The 24,357-nt window shown below is 34.8% G+C and overlaps 3 protein-coding genes across 4 annotated transcripts; 1 reads left to right on the top strand and 2 right to left on the bottom strand.

Moving 5' to 3' along the window:
* Nucleotides 719-4,578, bottom strand: LOC104777471 (uncharacterized protein At1g04910-like). Its single transcript, XM_010501734.2, has 9 exons — nucleotides 3,945-4,578; nucleotides 3,714-3,851; nucleotides 3,520-3,608; nucleotides 3,140-3,337; nucleotides 2,516-2,720; nucleotides 2,260-2,427; nucleotides 1,962-2,129; nucleotides 1,186-1,376; nucleotides 719-1,078 (listed from the first exon to the last, which is right to left on the bottom strand). The coding sequence occupies exons 1-9, from the start codon at nucleotides 4,362-4,364 to the stop codon at nucleotides 922-924; spliced, it is 1,734 nt and encodes a 577-aa protein (XP_010500036.1). The 5' UTR covers nucleotides 4,365-4,578; the 3' UTR covers nucleotides 719-921.
* LOC104777470 (basic leucine zipper 34-like) lies at nucleotides 6,464-8,345 on the bottom strand. Of its 2 annotated transcripts, none has more exons than XM_010501731.1 (5): nucleotides 8,196-8,345; nucleotides 7,370-7,894; nucleotides 7,190-7,265; nucleotides 6,937-7,063; nucleotides 6,464-6,857 (listed from the first exon to the last, which is right to left on the bottom strand). In XM_010501731.1, the coding sequence occupies exons 2-5, from the start codon at nucleotides 7,873-7,875 to the stop codon at nucleotides 6,688-6,690; spliced, it is 879 nt and encodes a 292-aa protein (XP_010500033.1). In that variant the 5' UTR covers nucleotides 7,876-7,894; nucleotides 8,196-8,345; the 3' UTR covers nucleotides 6,464-6,687. The 2 variants fall into 2 exon arrangements, with proteins under 2 accessions (XP_010500033.1, XP_010500034.1); XM_010501732.1 differs by having other exon boundaries at nucleotides 7,370-7,885.
* Nucleotides 16,316-20,047, top strand: LOC104777469 (ran-binding protein 10-like). Its single transcript, XM_010501730.2, has 10 exons — nucleotides 16,316-16,886; nucleotides 17,339-17,485; nucleotides 17,641-17,727; nucleotides 17,848-17,893; nucleotides 18,213-18,289; nucleotides 18,384-18,546; nucleotides 18,657-18,725; nucleotides 18,817-18,876; nucleotides 19,385-19,471; nucleotides 19,589-20,047. Exons 1-10 carry the CDS (start codon nucleotides 16,492-16,494, stop codon nucleotides 19,865-19,867), a joined length of 1,410 nt encoding a protein of 469 aa, XP_010500032.1. The 5' UTR covers nucleotides 16,316-16,491; the 3' UTR covers nucleotides 19,868-20,047.

Raw genomic sequence — 24,357 nt, 5'->3', positions numbered from 1 at the left:
GTTTTATCCAAACTTATGTTTTTCTTTTAAAACAAACAAAAAAAATCATGAGTAGAACAAGGTGGTAGTATCAGGTGATTTTATAAGCTATAAAACTCTGTTTAAGAAGCATCATTTACTACGGTGAAGTGTATATCTAAATAGTTACATTGCTTTCAGTTTTAGATCTCGTCTATCACGCATCTAAAGAAATTATGATGCACGAATGTTTAGTTTCAAGTTTAAATTATGAACTGATTGTGAAAACTGGAGTACAAATTTTCAATTTTTACAGTTTTATTTAATAATCAAAAATATAGCAACACACTAAAAGAATGCAAACACTGGAATAACTATAGTTATATTGTCATGACTAGTCGTCCTCGTAATCAGAACTAGCATTGCTCTCTCCACTGCTAATTGAAACCTCTTGTCCAATAGTCTTCAAGGGAAAAAGAACAACCTTATTGACTTATTGCTACCACCGAAAAAGAAAAAAAAAACATTCAGTTTTAAGGGGTTTTTTTCTAGAGAAATGTGTAAATGCACTAACCCCATCGCAATCAATGTTGATAGCTTGCTCTTTCATGGGTTTAAGAGTCATCACAGCGGCAGAAGAAGAAATACCTAGTCCACAATATTTCAAGGGAAGAAATACCTAGTCCACAATATAGATTATGAGCATCTCAATGGAGTAACTAAGTTTGAGATGAAAGTCCACAATCCATCTCTTACAATATAACAGAAGGGAAGAATGATCACTGAGGTTAAAAGAATGTTATGTACACACAAATATTAATATATTAGATTCCCCGAAATTGGAGGGGAAAAATTCTTATACAGGAACCATGATACAACATAAATATAAATTACATGTATGGTTGGAGTCAAAAACAAACTGTCTTACTTTGCGTTGCTGATGTTCAACAGCACGAATCCGGTTTAAGCTGGATCGGATTCAGGTTCAGGATCAGGTTCTTTACACATGCAATCGGGCATGGGAAACGTGTAGAGTGATGCAGCAGGTTTCCTTAATTCGACACCCTTTGCGTCATTGTGTCTAAGCATATCTTGCATTTGTTTCTTGAAGTAGTCCCATCTACAAATATAAATTAAAAAAAAACCCAACCAAAAGAAAATGCCCAAGGAATCTGAGTTTGAGGAATGTGAAAGGCAGGGCAAAAAAGTTATTAGGGAATCAAGTACCTAATGTTCGGTTTATCTAAGAGCTGGACTAGTTTCCGCTTATCAGGTTTGATTGTCTCGGCGTGGCCTTTGTAAAGGTACCGACGATGACCTATCAAGAAATGTGGGAAGTTTCCACCTTGTGTGGATACAAACACTTCACTGTGGAGGCATACTGTGTAATCAAGTGCAGCTAATCTTGATGAGTGGCCCTACAGTTTCACAAAGCCAGCAATTTGTTTATATCATAAAGTTACCTTTTCAGTAAAATAGAATATTAGATAACACAGTTAAAAGTTAAAACTTTTCTATTCCAAGGGTATAACATGGGAGAGCCCACACGTTTTATGAGCAACTACTATAAAATCCCATATTTTTATTTTATGTTGTCAATGATACCAATTGATATGAACCTAACGCTCCTAAGTCCAATAATAGAATCATTCTAATTCCCGCCAATCAATAGACAGGAATTACTCTTTCCTATAAACACGGTTTTTAAAAAGAGAGAACTTTATAAGCTATCATAAAAAAACCATTTAACATCCTCACCAAACTCTTGACATCAATGTTCCCCCATCATTATATGTTTGAAATGTGAGACATTTTTCTATCAATTAAAATGAACCAACCAAATTATATCCTATTTCTCACAATAACAATTCATAGAGCGATGAAAATATAATAATTCATGAAACAACCAAACTCTATCCTATTTCTCACAAAACATTTTCTGAACAGTATTGGAACATAGCATCTTAAGTCCTACTAAGCAAATAAATTGGTGTTTGGTTTACCTTGAACGGAGCAAGCTCCTCTGGAGAAGCTAGAGTATCCTTCGTTTGGAGAAGAGGAAACATCTGCCTAAGAGGAGCCATATATTTGTCAGCTTTGTAAATGTTTCCCGCAGCAACATAAACCAAGGTGCTATTGTTAAAACCCATGCCCCTAAGCATCATTCCGACCTACACAGTGATATTACCAAAATGTGTCTGTTACATAACGTGTTTTATCCCTAGGGTCAAATTCTGATAGATACACTGGATTTGAAATTTTAAGAAATCTTTGGGAGGCGGGGGAGCTTTTTGGTGATACCTCTAGTGGGGTTAAAGGGCATTTTCCATCTATGCGGTTTGCACCAGGCCTAATTACTCTGCCTCTCCTCCTGAACTTTCCTTTCCACCCTCTTTCCCGGGCCAAGTCCATTTCTAGCTTCTCTGCTTCTCCAAAATCATATTCGCAACACGAGAAGGCTACCATGTCCTTTAGAGGAGAAGAAAATCGAGATTATGAAGAGAGGAAAGTAGGAATTAGGAACTGCAGAAATGGAGAATTGGTAGGAATTATAAACCATTTCAAAACGAAGATGAACAGAAACATATTTTCCTCCGCTCTGAGCACTCTTCGTAACCATCCTATTGACCATTTTCTCCGCAAGCAGCCGAATGGGCTCTGCAAATCTCAATGCTTCAAAATTTGCTAAGCATCTGAGCCCTTGAATGTTTGCAGGAACTGCATGAGCTAACCTGTTGGAGAATGGTGCAACACGGACAGCCCTAATGAAAAAAGGAAAGGAAGCAAAATTGAGTAAGAAAACTTTGCAGAGTGTGTTTAGCTTTAGGTCCCGTTTTTTTTTTCAATTCAAGAAGCAACCTCATAGTAGACATAGAAGGAGAGCTCTCAATGACCAAAATCACATCATAGAGTTTTGCTAAGAACAGTCTATAGTATATTATACTAATCCTCAGACACACATACAGGTTCGACGCAGTAATCACCTTTAGAAACAAGCTAATCAAGATCGGATGCTAGTTCTCTACCTTACTCCCAATCCATTACATCTTTGCATGTACACTATCTAATATTCAATTCAATAAGATCTTATTAAGTAGACAGAAATGCTAGAACAAACACACTGAGACCAACCATTTCTATTAAGACTGAAACAACTAAATAGAAAAAGTGAATGGCATACCCTAAACGCAAAAGTTGTGGTAGCACCTTCTGGAGATAGTATGCTGGACTAGACCAAGCTTTCAATCTCAAATTAACAATGCTGCTTATATTGTAGTTATACCGCTCAAGCACATCTTTTGGGAGCTCCTTCACAACATTCACGTTCTTACTAAGAGCATATATGAAGAAGTCTTCATCAAATATATCACCAAATTTGCTGTCACCAACACAAAAAGGAATATGTAAGCAAAAGATGCTGCAAAAGAAAGCAATTTGGTCTGAAGATTGCAGACATTTTGACATTATCCATTTCTATAGCAAGGAAGTTTCTGTTGTATAACTAATTCTGTGTGATGAAACTTTCAAAAGACTGGATAACCAGAAACCAAAAATAGTAACCTGGAATCACGCCATACACTGTTCAAGTGAAAAATCGGGATGACAAGGGTAGCATTAAGCAGTCCAGCCACAGCAACTGCATCACATATCTGAAATCAAGACGACAGATTCATACAGCTCTCTAAATTAAACAAAACAACACACAAGCATACACAAGTATCCCAATATAAAAGCCATGGAGAGTAAAAACATACTGACAAGCGTTGTTGATTCAATCCACCATTAGCTTCAATTATGAAGTAACCATTAGAATTTGATACTGCAGCAGAAACATTTGTGCTAATACAAGGTTTCCATACACTTTTAACTCTTGGCTTCCATGCTGCCATCAACTACATAATCAGAAGAAACACAACTCAATTATTAATATCCCCAAACAAATCATCATCAACAAAAACAATAATACATCAAATCATCAACATTACCGCATTGTGACTAGTTCCATTAACATCAGCCTCCATCACAGGCCAAAGCCGTTTAAAAACTTTAGGACTCCTATACACCGAACCAGGAGGACCACCGCGTCTATACACAATCTCAACACCATGGCCTAGATCGAGCACAGTGAAACCAAAAGATCCCATAAATAGCAACATCCCAGCGATGTAGAGCAGAGGCGCCAACAACAAGACACCTTTCCTCCTGAAAACTATAGAGAAGAGCAGAAACACAAGCTTCTCTCCTAATCCCTGCTGCTTGTTGTTGTTGTAAACACCTCCTCCTCCGGCGAGAGTTTTCACTCTGCTGCTGTGACGAATCCGTGGAGAAGATGGCGGTGACGGTGAAGAGAGATTGACTCGACCGTTGTTGCTGCAGCCGTTACCAAGACGGCTAAGGCCGTGCATGATCTGAACGGATTCGATTTAAAACCCTAGAAATTGGAGATAGATTTGGAAAGCGAAGGTAGTAGTAGTAGTTGTAGTAGCATTGTGTGGTAAGCTTCGATGTAGGAGGAACGAATTTAATTTTCTCAGTCAATTTAAGGAAAGAAAGTGGTAAAGAAAAATTTTCCCGAGAAAATGAGAGAGAAAAGGAGAGAAAGAGAAAGAGTGTTTGTTTTTTCGAATCAAAATAACGCAAGCACGTGAAGAAAGCAGTCATGGCGAGAGTGGCGCGTGAGATTTAGACTTTTTTTTTTTTTNTTTCTTTTTCTGATAATGTAGGTGGCCTGGCCACTAACGACATTATCCTTGCGCCAAAAAAAATGATTAAGAACAGAGACGGTTGTGAGTTTTCATCTCATATGACTGTCCACCACCTCTTACAAAGCCTTCTTGTTTGGAAATTCTTGAAGTTTACTCAGACCCAAACCGTCATCCCATGGTTCAATAAACTTACACGGTTGAACAAGAGGCCATGGCTCAATATATTCATCACATTCATCACGTGATACAACTTCACCCTCTTTATTAGAATTACTTTCTACAGTCTTTTCTTCGCCTATGTAGATAACAATGGCGTTAGGTCCGATTTCATCATCCTTCGAATGTTGGTTTTTAAAGTTCATACCAACAGAACTTTGGTCCACTATGGGCATTATGGGCATTGTGGGCTGAGGCTCGGAAGGGATGACATTCAAAAACAACATACATCTTCGCTTCTCATAATTAACAGAGTCTAAATAAACATTAACATCCTCATCATCATTAAGCTCACAATGTTCCAATGTTTCTACCAGTAGTGGCTTGTAGCTCAACTGCAACTGAATGTTACTTTCAACAAACTCAAGCTTCTTGTATATCCTTGCTTTTAACATCAACAATGTTATATTCCTTTTGAACATTCTACTATACATGCGACCTTCAAATTTAAAATGTAGGCTGACGTTCTCGCACATTGTATCCTGCCAAATCAACCAATATAAAAAAACTAAATTAGTACTACTACTAGTTTTACTAGTTGTACTACATGAATCAGTATTACTAGTTTTACTAAATATACAATATTACTAGTTTCACCACCATCTCTCTCCTATCAAAATCGAATCGAATGGTAAACGAGTTCTAATATAATCTCCATAATTCACAGAAATCCAAAGCCAAATCCCTTTCTTATCTAATAGATAGCTCAATCGACCCATAAACTTTTGTAAAACACCCAATGTGCTATGGTTTCTTCAAACAAAATCCAATTAGATTTCTAAATTTTCAAATCAAAAACAAATTCAACCAAAAGTTGCTCTAATGTGAAGAACGCACCTGCATTTCGAAGAAGAACTTAATTCAACTCGAGTTGGTGAAGAAACATGCCCAATAGGAGCTCTGACGATGGAAGAATCGCCGGCGGCTGGGTTGAGAGGTCGGGTCTATCGGGTCGAAAGAGAAGCTCGATTATTGCGGGTTTCAGTTTTTTTGTTTTGTTTTTTTTTTAAAAAAAAATAATCAAAATCATTAAATGAATAAGGGTAAAATCGTCTCACCACCTCTTAATAAAAAAAGAGGGGGTATGAAGAATAGAGAAGGAGATAGGAGATTTGCCAAATTTTAATAAGGACTTTTGAGATGATCGCTGGACGGTTGTATTGTATTTGTATGGATTTAAATTTTTTTGTACAAATATATGGATAAGTTTAACTTTTTTCTTTTTTCTTTTTAACTTTGGATTTAGTACGAGAAGTATTACATATGGTTCTATGGCGAACAATTATAATTACATATTACTAGAGATCTATGTAAATTTTACCTTCATTAATCTGTATAATTAATAAATCGTATTATTCGAGGCGCCTCAAATCCCAAATCTTGTGGTGTAAAAGCATTAATGAACTACAAACACGAAGAGGCTTCCATAATAGGTTTTACTTTATAATTTAATTTTAATGGAAAATTTGAAAGAAAGAAAAAGAAATTCTTCTTTTTAAAAAAACAATTATCCATGGAAAATATAAATAGATTCTCTAACAAAAAGAATTTCATGGAATAAGTTTTTTATTTTGAAAAAGAGATTCTCTAAATAGAGAAATACAATATAGAAAAATGCAAGCACCACATTTTGACATACATAATTATGATTTTTTTCAGGAATTCATCCAAGACTATAAACATCATCAAAGGGGTTTTTACCTATAGTGTATCGACATTAAGAAGAGCAAGAAGAGCTCTTACAAAGCATAATTAATGTGAATTTTAGACTGGTACGTAATGGATCAATATTTTCCTATAAAAAAAATCATATTGCCAAGGCTGCAAACTGGGATTCGGGTTCTTGAGTGACATGTGGTTGATATTTCTTGTGTCGGTTTTGTTGTATCGGTTGCACTTGTTTTTGGTTCTGTAGTGGTTGTTGTTGTCGTCGACACTGTAAACTCCTTATCTCTCTCTCAAGAAATTGTTGCTCCACTGTATTATACCATTCCAAATTATAATTTCAGATGAAAATTTTTGAAATACTTTACTAGTGTGGTTAAAATTAAATTACCATGTTTAAGCTTTTGGATTTCTGCTAAACTATCCATACGTTGTTTTAAAGCTCTATTTTCCATGCTAAGCATGATTAACTGTTGATCCAAGTAGTGAATGGCAGATGACATTTCACATCCTTCAACCTATATATTGAAAAAAAAAAAACCAAAATGTATAATATATCTAATACTTAACATAAGGGGGCTCTTGATATTATAAAAGAACTTTAAAAATACATGTATATATATATATATATATTTAAATCTTACTTGTAGTACTTGGATGGTCCTTTCGAGATCTGAAATGTATTCCAGCCTTCTTAGACGTGCTCTATGAGCATTTTGACTGCATTATAAATGAATTTTGAGATAGACAAAATTGTGGAAGGAGAATTGTTGCATATATTGGTTAAGGTATAGTAGACATGCATATAAAATAAGGGAACTTACTGTTTGATACGTTTAGAGTCAGTCTTTGATCCAGAACCATCTGGTTTTGTGGAAGTTCCCTCTTTCATTTTTCCTACATGTTTCTCAATGGATTTTGAATTTGGGGTACTTAATCTATTAATAGCTCCGTATGATTGTGTTTGGAAATTGGTTCCATTTGTGGTAGACTGCCACAAATCATAGTTCTGAAATTGCCAAGAAGGACCAGCAACATGACTTTTCATAAGCTCATCTTCCTTAAAAGGCATTATAGCTGAGTGCAAGTAAGCAGCTGTGTCACTAGCTGAACGTCTATGACCTTTGTTAATCTTAGGTGACGTTGGCTCACTTAAGAGCTCATCGAGCCAAGCTGGTTGTTCCTCTGTTAGAAGATCATCTAAAGAAGCACTGTGGTGCATATTATACAGTGGAGAAATATTTTTTCCGATGTTTTTTTGGGGAACTCGTGATTGTCCTCCAATGAATCCAAAATTTCTCGTGTTTGACAACCTGTTTAAATCTTCCATTCTTCAAAACCTAGAAGGACTAAGAAAAACATATTTAAGAGAAACCAATCAAAGAGTGTTTTAATAGCAGATTCATTAATTATAACAATAATTGACAAAACCATTGGTTTGACAAAATGTGCCAAAGAGGAAATGATTCCAAAGAGGAAATGATTCAACCTCAAGTGAGATGGTAGTATAACATATGGTTTGATTCCTTTTGATTTTTAAGAAAAACAAAAACAAGAAATCACAAACTGAATTCAAGAGAAATATAAACTCCCATTATCATCCAAAATTCAACTAATAAAAGCCATTGAAGATATAATTTATTTAATTACCTGAAAAGACGAGACTTAAAGGGAGATGTGTGATTATTAGACCTTCCACGGGGAGGAAAATGACATATCTCTCGTGATGGAATCTCCTCCCGTGTGGCTGGTTTCGATCACTCCGATCCCTTCCTCGTTAGAATGCAAAAAGAAAGTAATGAACAATCTGTTTGGTCACTATATAGATGAAGATATCATGCATATTGAGACAACCCATGCATGTTGGTGATTTCCATCGCGTGTTTTTCGTTAAAGAGACAATTCTTGTCCTTTGCTTTATTTGGTTTAATTTTCTTTGTTATTTCTGCATTTTCACTTTCCCATAATAGACTCCACCGTTGTTTTGTTGTGGTACACAATACTCTGTACGTACGATTTTTCTATCTTCCATTTATGAAATTTTGAATAATAAACACCGTAAGGTATGTTTTAGATAAAATGCAATTATATGGTAATCGTCCAGCTGAATAAAAAGACTAAAATTTTTTTTTATAATTGCAATTTTGAATAATAAACACCGTAAAGTATGATTTGCTGAATAAAAAACTACAAAAATTGGCGACTTCGAAACTTTTTTTTTTTTTTTTGGCAAAACAACCCTAAAAATAACGACCAACGCAAGGGAATATGGAAAGTGCTTACAAACATATGACTTGAGTTAAGAGAAAGATTCGACCAATACTAAAATATTGTTCGCCAAAATTAGAACTTTTTGCCATTTAATAGCTAGAGTTGTTAATATATCCAATGAACATTCGGTATATATCCACAAAACTTTTGTTACGAAAATAGCCAATAACTGATTAGTATAATTTTATGAAATATTTTTTAAAAATATATATATATATATATATATATATATATATATATATATAAANTCGTTTTTTAAGTTTGTAACTCACTTGATTGCGAACATATGCCAATTTTAGCAATTAAATATTTTGCTTTGTGTTAGACAAAACTTTTGTTTTTAACCATTTCAAAAATAATAACACTATAGACTATTTTACCTAAGTGCAATTAGGTTTAGACTATTTTACCTAAGTGCAAATTTATATTATTTGGTGTTAATTTTTGTAAACTAAACTATGGAGGATTTTTTATAATATCTTGTTTGTATTTTATTAAAAATAGTGAGAGACCTATAATATTAAATTTGGACAAAAATATAAAATTGTCTAATTTAATTCAACCCAAAGTCTTTAGGGGCTATAATTATAGTAATCCATTATATTTTTAGATGGATATTGTGTTGAAAATTATATAAGCCTCATTCTTTGTATTGGTTGAAGTTCTCATTAAAAGAAAAAAAAAAACAAAAGAAAGAAATAAATGAAACAGCAAAAAACAATTGGTATGTTCACCGGAGGAAATCGGCACCACCAAAGTCAATGATTAACTCGATAATAGTTCCATCAAATTAGATGTGTTTGTTAAAATAAAATAAACAATTTCAAATACTACAATTATAATTGATCAAAAAAATACACGGTTAAGTAATAAAATATAACAAAAAGGGCAAAACATATTTGATCTCACATATTCCTAATTGAAAAATAAGAGTGCAAAAAATATAATATAATAAGAGTGGGAAGATAATGAAATATGTAAAAGTTAAGAGTAAAATTTAGGAATATAATATTTACAACTAACTACATATTTTAGGCCCGTATTTTGCTTAATCACATTTTGATCGGCCTCATATTATATTTTGGGCCCCTTTAAGTTTTTTTTTTTCGACCATGTGAAAAAGAGGGAGGAAAAACATAACACAAAAACTTTTCCAGAAGATGAAAAACTTTACTTTTACAGAGACGATTGATCAAAAGTGACGATTTGTAGCAAAATTTTCCAATCAAATGTGATCATCATCGAATCCATCTACGATTTTAAGCTAAGACCGGATCAAATAACGTATAGTTTGAAGAGGTGAGTAAGAATTTGTATGTGTCTTATACTTTTTTTTATTCCCAGTTGTATGATTTGATTATTAGTCTTATTAAACTTTCATGGATCAATAGATCTTGGGTAAGATTCTTCAAGTTATCTCTGTTAACATGTGTTACTTTTTCATGTTTGGATCAAGTTTTAGAATCGATTTTTAGTTTCGTTTTCAGATTTTATTTCGATGCTTCAAATGCTAGTTAATTGATCTGAGACGATTTTAATATTATAGATTTTGATTTCTGTTTATTGATTTATTAAATTCCATCCAGTATATGAATGTTGAAGTATATTGACCGAAATATAATATTTGGGCAGATGGCTGATTTTTTTGAAATGTATACTGGATGAGGCTATTCAGAAAAAGAAACTTGAAGAAGAGGTCACATTTTTACAACCACCTAATAACCTGCTTTTTGCACTTGATAACAAGTGTATATTCGTAGTGATTTTGGTCCGACCTTGAGTTTCATAAATTTGGTAGCTCACAGTTGAGTCTTATTCTTCTAGATGAGACAATGCTCGGACAGAGGGACCAAACGTTTGCTACCCTCACGGCATTTCCAAGCAAAAGAGAATCTGTGAACGGACATAAGGCATTGTTTGCTACACTATGTGAGCAAGGTAATAGCAATTTCTTCTAAAATGTTTACGTCAGTGTGTGTAAAACTGCCTTTGTGGTTCTTAGAACTTTCTATCCTGAATGTTTGGCGAATCTTGCAGCCAAAGGTAACTTTTGCTCACTCACATACATATATGATCATCTCTTGAGATGTTTTGTTTCTATAAGTTCTCATTGTTCCCCTATTTTTCTTTTGATTCGATAAGCAGAGGCAAATCAAGTTAAGGTGAGCTTACAACGTTGTTAATGATTCTCAGAAGCTACAAAGATGAAACTGTCTGAAGAGGCGCCACTGGTGCAATCGCCAATCTCACAATGAATGGTAAACACTTATGGATACTAATTACTAACAATTGGAGGTTAAACAGATGGTGAAAGCTGAAACAGACTAATCAAATGGCTATTATTTTCTCTCTCTATCCTATAATTTTTTTAAAGCTATTAAAATTAAGAAATTTATATTTTGTGTGTTGATTAACTTGGTATGACATATAGTTGTTTGGATTTTTTTTAATGAGAATTACCTAAAAAAACTCACTCTTAAACTTCGTCTTCACAACAATAATTATTGCTACTGTACTTTTGCATTTTGCAGATTCAAGAAGTAAACACTTGGCTATAAATACATCCAAGGGATTGAAGGAGAAAATGACTTTCTCGAAAATTTGAGAAATAATATAGGTAAGTAGTAAATTATTTAAATGCCTAAACAATAATAGATTATATGAAATATATAAGGTATATAACCATAAACCATCTCCAAGAATTCTTCATTATGCCGAGAACCATAACTTAGCTTTGTTCCTTTAGAACCATAATCATAGCTTAGCTTTGTTCCTTTAGTTGAACTGGAAAAGAAAACAGTTTTATTAAACATAAGAGTTGCTTATTTTCTGTTAATGAAAATGATAATATAAAAACAGGAAGATAAACCAATAAAGATATCATATTTGATTGTGTTAGAATATAAAATACACACGTAAGAGAGTTTTTAAAATGGTATGGTCTCCACTCGTTAGTCTTTTCATATTTAGTCTTCTCATGAGAGATTTATTGAGTGCATTCTTTTTTCAATATAGATCAATAGATGGACATCAAGTTATAGAAGTCATGTTCAGAAAGCTCATCTTGTAGGCCTGTGGTGCTGCCTTCATATATTCACTTGCATGAATTTCTCGAGAACTTTCCAATCGCCATGCGATCTCTCAAAACTGTGCATGTTATTTTCACTGAATCATAGTTTTTCAGCCTACAAACCAATCACACAAATTAGAATAAGAATTTTGCTACGTATAAACTAAGATCTGAGTATTACTTTAAAAGTTTGATACTTACAATTATGTTTTCAAATCGTTTCTGCTCTGTCCAAATTTTGCAATATATGGCTTCTCGAAATGGAGAAGCTTGGTTTGGATGTATCAGCAGGTTATGAAAATCTTCACGTTTAAGATAAGTGAATCAAAGTTTTCAACAATTTCAATGAGATCTACTGTTCTAAAATTAAAAAAGAGATTTATTATAAACATATAAACATGATTTAAAATGTCTTACATAAAGAGTAAAAAAAGATCCTTACCACTTTACCCCGCCGGGGAAGCGTTGAATGAATGTGTCGATTGTTGGTTTTGCAGTTTCCTCACTTTTGGAGATCTTCCCTGATATGCTTGTAAAATTCTTGTAAACTCAAGTATATCTTACAAACTTACCTTATGAATGGAGCTGATATCTATAGGCATGAATCAGAGAACCCTAGCAGGAAAAAGTTTCACTATTAATGTCAGAGTCAAAACCGATAAGAGGAAGATAGTTAAACTTACCGCAGTAATATCATCTCAATTTTCTCTATAGTGTAAGTTGTATATTGCTTCGACGTGTGTACGATTTTAACTTTGATCTTCCATGCTGTTTTGAAGGGCTTAATATCGGACAGAAGATTGATTCCATCATTGGCGGCCATCTATACTATCAAGGTAAACTTTCAGAGCTGTTATTTTAGGTTTGATGTGTTTGGTCGTGTATGACGTTTTGGATGGTTTTTATAGTAGTAATGGAGGTGATTCATTGCGATGATAGAAACAACACAATCTTCTTAGTTGTTAATTGAAACATCCTAGAATATTCTATGTAATCTGTTTCGATTTTCAATTGATGTTTTCTCGTTTTGGTAAGATTTTGTTTGCTTTGAAAAGAAAATGATTTTATTTTGGTTTGATATGTTATTATAGAGGATGTTTAGGGATATCATTGCAATCTTTTTAAAATGTTTTAAATGGTGAATCGGAAATTATGGAGATGATAGAGAACAATTTTGTTAGTTTTGGAACGGAGTAAGTTTCGGGTTATTTATATTCTTGATTTGGGATTTTATTGTAATCATTATTAGTTTGATTAGTTCATCATGTAAACGGTATTTTCCAAATTTCTGTTTATTTTGGGGTTTAAATGTCGAAGAGAGTTGATATGGTAGGTAGTATGAATTAGGTAGGCAGTTAATATCTGTAATACATGATCCCTTATTCTTCGTTGTATTTTGACTCACAGGTTGATGTAGAAGCTGTTTGGATACACTTGCAATATGTACAAGATCCGAGTAGAGTAGTAGGCAAACAGTTCGGGTCCGCGTCCTTTTACACTTCAGATTACCTATATGTCTTTAATTTTTTTTTTCTTTCTTCTTCCTAGCGTTTGTCCTTAGGGGCATGATATGGAATTTGTTTTTTTTTCCTCAAAAATCCCTCCTTTGTATTCCCCAATTAATAGTATAGATTTTGTCATAACATTGTATAAAACATTCATCTTACATAGCAGTTTAGGAAAATGAGCTATCTTATACTGCGACTTTTCTTGTAGTGTAAAAAGACAATTATATATAAAAAAATAATTATGATGCTAAGTTGTTCTATATAAAAAATTCATATATTTATGTAAGTGAGAGCATATGTTTACATATTATACATATATCATTCTTATTATTATTATTTTTTTTTTTACATGAGCCCATGTTAGTTTTCCAAAACTTTTAGTGAATTTTCAGTTTTTGTTAATTTTTAACGATTTTAATTGTAATTAAGATACATATCTTATTATATAAACCTTGATGACAAAATTACTCATTAACAAGATCGTGACACGTGTCAAATATATTGGTTAGATGTTGACATGTGTCTAATTCTATTTTCAGAATTTTATATGTTTATATTTTAAAAAATGTCAAAGTTACTCATTAACAAGATAGTGACACGTGTCAAATATATTGATTAGATCATGACACAAATCTAATTTTATTTACAGAAATTTACATATTTATATTATAAAAAAAAATATTTTTTTAAATCGAAAAGGAAAACTTACAAAATCAATATGCTTTCTATTTATATTATATGTGTGTTCTCAATAAAATTTGACATGTGTTAACAAAAACAAAATTAATTAAACATGTATATTAATCAATAAATAATGAATAACAAAGTTAAAAAGAATAACATAAGTTATTTAACATAATTTTAGTCGAATACAAATTGTATTTATTGTTGTAATATAAATTTTTATTGTAAGTAAACACACAAAACCTTAAAAGAGTAATGAACTTAAAAAAAAAATTCAATACATGATGTGTATTAGTATAGTTTTACATGTTTTATTTTAAAGATTTAAATGCATGTAGTTATATGACAAATCTGAAAGAAAAATAGAAAAACTGAGTTTGTAGGAATGAATTTTTGGTTAATTGATGAAAACTGACAAAAGTATTACTTATAAAATTACGACATATAGTAGAATAATATTTATGATATTTTTGGATTTCCAAAATTTTTGTGGATGTTAACTGATTTTTAACTGATTGTTTATTGTTAAATTTAAAATACTAACCAATATACATATTATCTCATATGATGCTTATATTAGTTTTTTTTTATTAAAATTTTAACTCTAATACATGAAGAAGTGAATTATGGTTTTACAATGAAATAAATAGTTAAAATGTGATTACTAAACTGAATGTCTAACGATGAAATTTATTTTAGATAAAAAAAATTTCAAATATTAATATGTATCATGTTTAAAAAATTGATTCAAGAATATTATTCATATTTTTTATGTTTGAGTTTATAATTTGAACACATGTATTTTTGTAATGCATATGTTAAAACATAAGATAATACGAAATAGATTATAATTTATAGGAATGAATCTTCACTAATTTTATGGTAATGTCTCTATATCTTTATATTTGTTTTTATTTTATAACTTTCACTTATTTAAAATTGATTATGAAATGAGTTAAAATTAGTACTTATGAGATAACAACATAACAAATGCATTTTAAATATGTTGATTCAGTTTTATTGCGAATTATATTTTGTTAATTTTTATTTGTATTTTCAATTCTTACTAAGATATAGACTTGATATGATTAGATTAATTTTGTTTGATATAAAATATTTGGTTCTATGCATTAAGATGAAATGTATAATTAAACTTAAAATATGGTTTATTACGATGTTATAGATATTTAAATGGTACTCCATGTCCTACAAGAGTTTTTGGATAAAAATACAAAGATTAATAAACAATAAATATTATGTCATTTATAAAACTTCAACCAATAAGAAAATATACGAAAACGATATATTTCTCCAAGAGAATATCATATCAAGCCAGATAAAGCTCAATCTACTACCACATGCTATATATCTCTGAGAAAATATTTCTCAATCTATATATCTCAGACTCTATAATTCAAGATCTATATCTCCTTTGAAACATAGTTTCACCTAATTACCCACAAACATCGGTTTTACTCGGTTCACTATTTACCGAACCAACTAAATCAAATAATAAAACAAATATAACCTAATTTAAACCGAATTAAATTAATTAAAACAAATTAAAAGAAAAAAAGAACATAATGATTTTCTTCAGTTGATCAAAGATTGAGCTCTATCTAGCTTGATGTGATACTTTTTTTCGGAAAATAGATCGTTTTCCCGAAAATATATTGCATAGTTCAAATAGTCATAAATTGTTATATTAATAAAAATTCTACTAAAAATTTGAGAAAATATTATAAAATAATGCAAAAAAGCCTTCAAACTCTTATATAATATAACTGAGAGAGTATTAAAATGAAATATGAAAAGTTCATATTTAATATTAAAATGTTACAAGATAAAATCTAAAAATATGTCTATTACAACTTAATTATTTTTAATAATTTTTTATCCGCGTAATAACGCGGGCCTTTGATATAATGCATTGATATAATTTTTTTCTAACTCTAATCCTTTAAGATGAAGTATGTAAAAACTAAAATATGGTTTATTATGATAGTCAAATAGTTAAATTTTATTACAGATAAAAAAAGTAAAGCTAAAATTATTTTTAAAAATTACTTAAAATTATATAGGTTATCACTCAAATTTAAAATATTATCAGTATATTTAATGTTTTAACACGCGAGTTTTATTATTTAGTAAATATATAAAGGAAACTAACTCAATTAGTATACTTTTATGAAATGTTTTATTAAAAAATAAGTAAACAAATCTTTGACAAATGCCGAAAGAGGAGCACTTATTGAACAAAAATGATCAAATTAAATCCCAGAGAAGTAGAAAACTCTAATTTCAGTGTTTGTTCGTAGCCTATTCGACTCCAAAAACCTTCAAGCTTCCAAAATCTCCAAATTTAATTCTTAGGGTTTTCTCTGTGATCCCAAATCGGTAACCGGAATTAAAAATGAGCTCTTCACCATCGCCGGCGAATTCCGCCAACGGCGGCGATACAACCAACGCCGGTAACGGTCAAGATCTGAACTTACTACACTTCTTGGATAAGGTTCGTCTCGCCGCTACGCGAGATGCCAAGGAAGACGAAGGCGAAGATTCGCCGACGGAGTTGAACACGATCAATAGCGCAGGCGGGTTTCTCGTGGTTTCTCCTGATAAGCTTTCGGTTAAGTACACGAATATGAATCTTCATGGCCACGACGTTGGCGTTGTTCAAGCGAACAGACCTGCTCCGGTCAAGTGTCTCACTTACTACTTTGAGATTTTTGTTAAAGATTCTGGGGTTAAAGGGCAAGTTGCGATTGGTTTTACTAAGGAGAGCTTCAAAATGAGGAGACAACCTGGGTATTGTTTTCTTTAACCTTGGATTTTTGATCCAATATGTTCAGTTCCGTTGTGTAGGAGTGGTTTAGGGATGAATCTTAGTTGGAAACTTGATTCTTGAGTTATTCAAGAAACATTGTTTTAGTTCGTAGCTTGATCATTTATTGTGTATAAGGTACTGTTTTTGGATCTAAGTTGTGGTTTCTTACTGGTTTATCCTGTTAAGGTTAGATATCATACAGATCTAGCTTCTTGTATGAAGGTTGTGTTACGTTCTGTATTCAAAGTGCATTGCTTCGTGGCTCTTGAAAACTAGATTCTTGATTGATTACGGAGAAGGATGATAGTGCCTTTGAAAGAAGTTACGCAAGAAAGCATAATTCTAGATTGTTGTTGCATTTAAGATATGGCTTATTATAGAGTTTGAGGTTATGTGGCTGTCTGATTTTATTGTTTATTTCGTAATTGTACAGATGGGAAGTGAACAGCTGTGGCTATCATGGGGATGATGGATTTCTGTATCGTGGCCAGGGAAAAGGTGAACCTTTTGGTCCAAAGTATACCAAAGATGATACAGTTGGCGGCGGTATAAATTACGCTACGCAAGAGTTCTTTTTCACGTAAGATAGAAACTGTTTCATGCGTTTTGTTACTTGAATAAGTTCTATTACTACTGGGAATTGCATTTATGATGCGTTTCTTTTTGGTTTTCTTTGTTTGCATCCGCTTTGTCTGTTAAACCTGATGATATTTTTGATTACTTCTTTGAGGCCAGTAAAAACGGGGCTATTGTTGGGAAAATCCCCAAGGACATAAAAGGTCATCTGTTCCCTACTGTAGCTGTACATAGCCAAAATGAGGAGTATGTTCTCACTCTCTCTTTGATGATCAGTACCAATGTCATCATAGCTTCACCTCAAAGTTGTATAAATAGGTTCAGTAGAAGTACTTACACAATGCATTTGTTCTTAATTTTTGGCAGGGTATTAGTCAACTTTGGGAAGAAGAAATTTGCTTTCGATATTAAGGTAAGAAAGATAATCCTTGAAAAGATGGTTTATTAGGTCTTGTAGCTTTATATTAAAGTGGGATGATGTGACATAATGCCTCATGTCCGTTCTTGGTACTGGCAGTGTTTCTCTTCATACACATTGCGCTCACATTTGGTATTTTACATTTAACCTCTAGTGTTCTGTTCCTGTGTAATCAACCCTCAAGTTATAGTCTTTAAATAGTGAAGTAGGACACAAACTTTTATGTCTCGACTTCCCCTTCTCTCTCTGCATTACATATATGTTTGAAATTAAGTTTTGACAAGGGCTGCTTCCCTCTTTCTGTATTATTTAGGGTTATGAAGTATCAGAGAGGAATAAGCAACAAATGGCTATCGAAAAAATATCCATACCTCCAAACATTGGTTATGGGTGAGTACAGTCCTTTCCAGCAATAACAGATGATGTACTTTCTCAACTGAATTGCATACTCTGTTATCTAAAGTTTTGTTTTCTTTAACATTAGGCTTGTAAAGACCTACCTGTTACACTATGGTTATGAGGAGACACTCGATGCTTTCAACCTTGCTACTAAAACTACAGTTCCGCCTATTAATATAGATCAAGGAAATGCTATTGATGAGGATGATTCGCCATATGCTTTGAAACAAAGAAAGATTCTTAGACAGGTATTGAACTTGTATCTCACTGGCTACAGTTTAACATATAAGACATGTTTTCTCGAAGTTTACTATTCAAACCCAAACTAAATGACTGATACATACTTTCTTCGGTACAGCTTGTCAGAAATGGTGAGATTGATGCTGCTATGGTTAAACTCCGGGAGTGGTATCCCGAAACTGTACAGGTGAACTGAGATTTCCTGTCATATGGCTTGTTTCATATTGCTAAGATGATCCACTTCACAGGATTGATCACTCCATCCGTACTTACTGCAGGACGATAAATCGGTGGTTTGTTTCCTCCTGCACTGTCAACATTTTATTGAATTACTACGGGTATGCTCTTTGCATTCCTTATCCAGTTAGATTTCTTTAATATTTGTCAGAGGGATCCTCTTCGTATAAGAATGAAATTTGAGTAATATAGGAAGCTTGAGAATTCGGTCGTACCATACAAAACTAGCTGCTTAAACTGTGACAGTCTTGGTTGTAAACCGTTAACTAAAGAAAAAGAGTGCAAAGAATCTCCTGCACCTTTTAGATTATAAAGAAATATTACTGTGGAAGAATCTATATCCCACTGGAAAAGTTGTTACATAGATGCCATGTTTTTTTTTTTTTTTTTCCATCCATAGATGGCATGTTATTATGCAAAATACTCTAATAACGTTGATAGACCTATGTGCAAAATTGAACACCTAGATAAAAGATGAATGGAACCCTCTTCACAGGGTCTCTAGAACACATTGAGTTGGTTCCGTATATTATACTTCTGCTGTCACTTTCACATTGTTGGTGGGATTATTTCTCTAAATCTGGTTTTGGAAAAACATGGCATAAACAGGTTGGAAAACTTGAAGAAGGTGTGAAGTATGGCAGACTTGAGTTAGCTAAATTTGTTGGGTTAACCGGGTTTCAAGATATAATCGAGGTACATACTTCTTCAACTTTGTGCCCTTATCTCTATGAAGCAAAATCTAGTTCAAATACAGAGAGATTCTATGTTGTTGATCTCTTATGAACTCAATTTTCTTGCTGATTATTTCAGGACTGCTTTGCTTTGCTCGTTTATGAAAAGCCTGAGGAATCACCGGTTGGGTATTTCCTAGAAGACTCGCATAAGGAACTAGTGGCTGATGCCGTGAATGCAGCGATACTATCAACAAATCCAAATAAGAGAGATGCGCAGAGTCACTTGCATTCCCATCTGGAGAAACTGCTAAGACAATTAACCGTGTGCTGTTTGGAAAGGCGGTCACTGAATGGAGACCAAGGCGAAACATTCCGGCTTCACCGCGTACTTGACAACAACAGTACAAGAAGATGAAATCGGGTTAGCCGCGCATATATTTTGAAACCTCTGTTTTTGTTTGGCTGCTATCACCACCATAAGTGGCTTTTGTTCATACTTGTGTCATATTATGTTGAACTTCCCCTTCTGTAATAGAAAAAGTTAAAAAGAAAAAAAAAAGGTTCGACGTTAAGACACTGGGACTTGCATCTTTAATGTTTCTTCAAAGTTTAGATGATTCAATTAAACTTTTTTCAACATTCATGATTCTACTGTTTGGTAGAAATGACTTGAGAATTTTTTTTAAAAATTTCTGCCTCTCACATTTTCTACAGTTTCGAGACCAACGACGACTAGAGTTTTGAGATGTTCATATTTGATTAATATATATAGATGACTTTGATGAAGTTATTGGGCATTGAGAAGTCAGAAGTCTTAACTATTTTGAACAATGGAAAATTTTGTTGTTTGCGCTCGTTAATTTTCATGATCTATCCACGAAACATTAAGACGTGTTAGCTTTAGGGCTGTAGCTATTACTTCGTAGTATATATATACAACTGCAGCCTTAAAGATGAAGCAGTCGAAAGCCACAACTAAAGCATTTGAGAGGGAGAGTTGGAATTAATTACACTGTTCAGGCGTATGTGAAAAAAACATGTTCAGGCGTATGTGAAGAAATGAAGGAAGATAACTTTATTATGCCTAAGGATGAAGGCTTGATTGTGGCTTTCAATAATTTTATACCTTTTTATTCTCATACATCTATTCATCATCATATGTGAAATTCTTTACTTTCATTACTTGGACATTCTTCTGTTTCTATTAGTTTCCTAAAAATTGGTTTTTAGTGTTTAATATTTTTGCCTTTTAATTAAGGGTTTGATCCAAACAAACTATATGGTACGGGCTGGCATGTAAATTTGTTTCCTCTCTTTCAATTTAAGTTGAAAACTTCTATACAAACTTATATATGTACAAAAACTTAGTGAATAAAAGTTCACTACTTAACTCAAAACATAAGAATTTACTCGAAGGAGACATCATTTCATCACACGAAAAAGTATTTTAGATATAAGAAAGAATCTATCTTCTCTCTCCTCGGTAGTGTTCGCCCTAGCCTTCATTTCCAAATCGACAGAAGTGCATCTAGCCTCTGGCACCGGTGTAGCTTCGGCTCGCCAGCGTTAGACTTTGCCTTCGTCTTGTTGCTCTGTTGTTCTTCCGACAAACCCAAGTTCATCTCGTTCCAAGATCTTGTTTAAACCGCACTTTTGGTGTTTCCTCCGGCATTACTTCCGTCGGGGGCTGTTTCTTCCTCTCGCTTTCGGTGGCCATTCACCTCCGCTCGCCTCTCGGTATTGTGGGTTCTTCAAATACTTCTCCGGGGTTTTGCCCTTTAGTTCTCGCTCCTCAATCAGTTTATGGGGCTGGGATCTCCTCGATGAGCTTCCAAAAACCCTTTCTCCCCCAAAATGTCGGTCACCTCCTCCTGTCAAAGCTCTCAACCACCTCTCTCCTTCTGGGTCATTTCTTTGACTTTCCGGATCTGCCTCCTCCCAGATTTTCCATTGTTTCAGCCTTCGCCTCTCCTCCTAGCCTGAAGAACCAGATTCCTTCTTGCGCAGCCTCTGCTACTCTTGGCTCCTTAGTGGATCTATTGGGTCTCTAGTCCAACCAAAGTTTCAATCTGTCCTGTAACGCCCTGACCGCCACCTCTTAGTGGGCCCCATGTCCAATAACTGTCCATGGACCCACCTTTCTTAATGTTCCTCACGTCCTCTCTCTAGGCCCGTGAGCCCATCTATATCCGACCGTCGGTTTGCTATGTCCAGGAGGTTTTAAAGGCCTGTTACCTTCCATACAAATCACCACATGATCTTTCCCTGCGATTTTGTCCTCACTCTCACAATTCCGACAGTCACTTCCCGGAAGGTCACCCATCCTGAGACTACTCCAGCATAAGTACGCTTAACTGTGGAGTTCTCTCAGGACTCTTGACTGAAAAGATAAGTACACTTTGGTGACATAGGTGACCAAATTAATTCTTTTTCAACCTCTCCGCAAGTCTCTGAAACCGGGGTGTCACAATTCACCCCCACTAACAGATCGCAACGTCCTTGTTGTGCACCAAGACCGTCACCCCTTGACGGTGTGAGCCCACTAGATTCCACACTCGTTTGGGTCGGCTATGATACCACTTGTAACGCCCCGACCACCACCTATTAGTGGGTCCCATGTCCAATAACTCTCAGAAACTTGCCTCCAGCAATTCTGACTACTCATTCTCGCTCTCCGGGATCTCCTCTGATATCCGCACTCTCCGCACACTCCGGAGTAATGAAGCTATGAGTAGCTCGAGAATCAAACATAACATGGGCCTTAAACCCGCCCACCAACAAGGTCCCTACACAAACCTCATGTGTTAAGAACCTAACACTTTATCACATGCAAACATAAAATCTGAACTTACTAAGAATTCACAAAGACAGAGTACCAGAAATTATACCTGTGATTGCCCCGACACTGGTTCCACCAGTCTCTGCAGTCGTGTAAACCCGTGGCGCCTGCTCAATCCGTGCCACTTGCTGCCCTTCCGGCTGCACCGGATGCAACTTGGGGCCCAAGGGCATGATGTGCCCTGGCTCCCTGCAATGATAGCATACACGTGCCACTGCCGTCAGAGCACTCCTCTTGGGACAGCTAGCAACCTTGTGATCCTTGCTCCCACAACCGAAGCAACTCGCACCACTCGACTTCTATATAGCCTCCCACCTCCTCTTGGTTCCCTGCATAGGCTCGTCGTCCTTGCTAGAACCTCCATGATGTTGAGCCTTACTAGGCTGAACTGCTGGACTAACCGCCACTGATTGTGCCCAGATGTCCACCTCGATCTCTGCTGCAGTCTCAACTAGCTCTGCACGCGTAGCATAGCGCCGCCCTCTACAGTGAACCCTTAAATCATCACGTAGGGCCCTCAAAAACCTCCTGATCTGAGCCTCCTCAGACTCCATAGTTGTCCTCATGCTTCCGCAACTGCCGCAAAGCGTAGGCAATCACCTTCCCATGCTGCATCAACACACACCCCAAACCAACTCTGGATGCATCTGTAGTCAACATCTCCTTCAGGCTTGCAAAACCCTCCTCGCACTCCTGTGACCAAACAAAAAGGAACATTCTTCCCTGTCAACCTAGTCAACGGACGTGCTCTGTTCGCAAACCCCTGCACAAACCTCCTGTAGTAACCCCAACCCAAGAAAACTCCTGATCTTTGTGGCATTCTGCGGTCTAGGCCAATCTCTGATTGCCTGAATCTTCTCCGGATCTACAGAAACCCATCTCACGCTGCTAGAAACTACACTTGCTCAACTTAGCAAACAACTTCTCCTCACACAGCTTCTCCAGAACCGCTCTCAAGTGCACTGCATGCTCCTCAGGAATCTTGGGGGACTTTGGTTCTCCTAGTACTGCCATATTCTAAGAATTTGTGGCTTGAGAGTATGGTTGGTATATCGACTTCGGAGACGAGTATTGGAATTCCTTATACATTATGGCATGTAGGTTTAGGCCCGATGGGGAGCCAATATCATGACATGCAGGCTTCAGCCTAATGAGGAGCCAATAAAAACTCAAGGTTTAAGCCTTTGAGTAAATGAAAGTCCAAAAGTCGAGAGCAAATAATGCCTTGAACGTGAGTCTATCGCCTATAGGTGACCTTTCGTAGATTGGTCGGAGGAGTGCAGGCCGTGGACACGGTTACACGAGAGTCCTTGACTGATGATTATTCGAGATTCGAGGACGAATCTATGTTGGTGGGGGAGGGTGTCGATCGACACCAAGAGTGGTTGAAAAGAGTTCCTTTCTTGTGTGTGTGTGAAATGGAATGTGAATGAATGATGTGATGATGATGATGAACAATGGTGAAAGCAGACTGTTTCAATTCCCCTTATGCAATTGTAGTAAAAGAGGTATCAATCCTAAATGAGTGAATGCAAGCAATCAAGGTGTGCAATACTTGTCTAAGTTAAGCCAATTATAGAGGGTGTTTGTCACTAACAACCTATTGCAGAATGTAAAATGCAGAATGTAAAAGCTGAATGGACAAGATACTAAATGTAATGGAACAGAATGATTATGGCAATAATGAAACTAGAACAGAGATCAAACTATAGTAATGCAGGTAATGAACTAATGCAAGGAAAGTAATGAACAGGAAACTAAATGAATGCAACAGAAATGCAACTAGAATGAAATAAGAAACAAGACAGGACAGACACAAATCATAAACAAGAGTTCTGGGAATGAACTCGAGCAAGCACTCGATCGAGTGTAGATCGAGTGCAGGGTCGAGCTGGACAAAAACGTAAAACAGAGCAATGCAGACAAAACAGAGCAAGACAAAAGTAAATCAAACAACGATCAAACAACAGGATTTAGACTAAGAAATCAATAGACAAGGAAGGTCTTAGGGATGGATTCATGGGCTGAACTTAGATTGTGGTTATCTAACTTGATCAACAAACCTC

The sequence above is a fragment of the Camelina sativa genome, chromosome 3 (assembly GCF_000633955.1).
Source record: "Camelina sativa cultivar DH55 chromosome 3, Cs, whole genome shotgun sequence".
NCBI lineage: Eukaryota > Viridiplantae > Streptophyta > Magnoliopsida > Brassicales > Brassicaceae > Camelina > Camelina sativa.
This window is presented reverse-complemented; position numbering and strand designations above follow the sequence as displayed.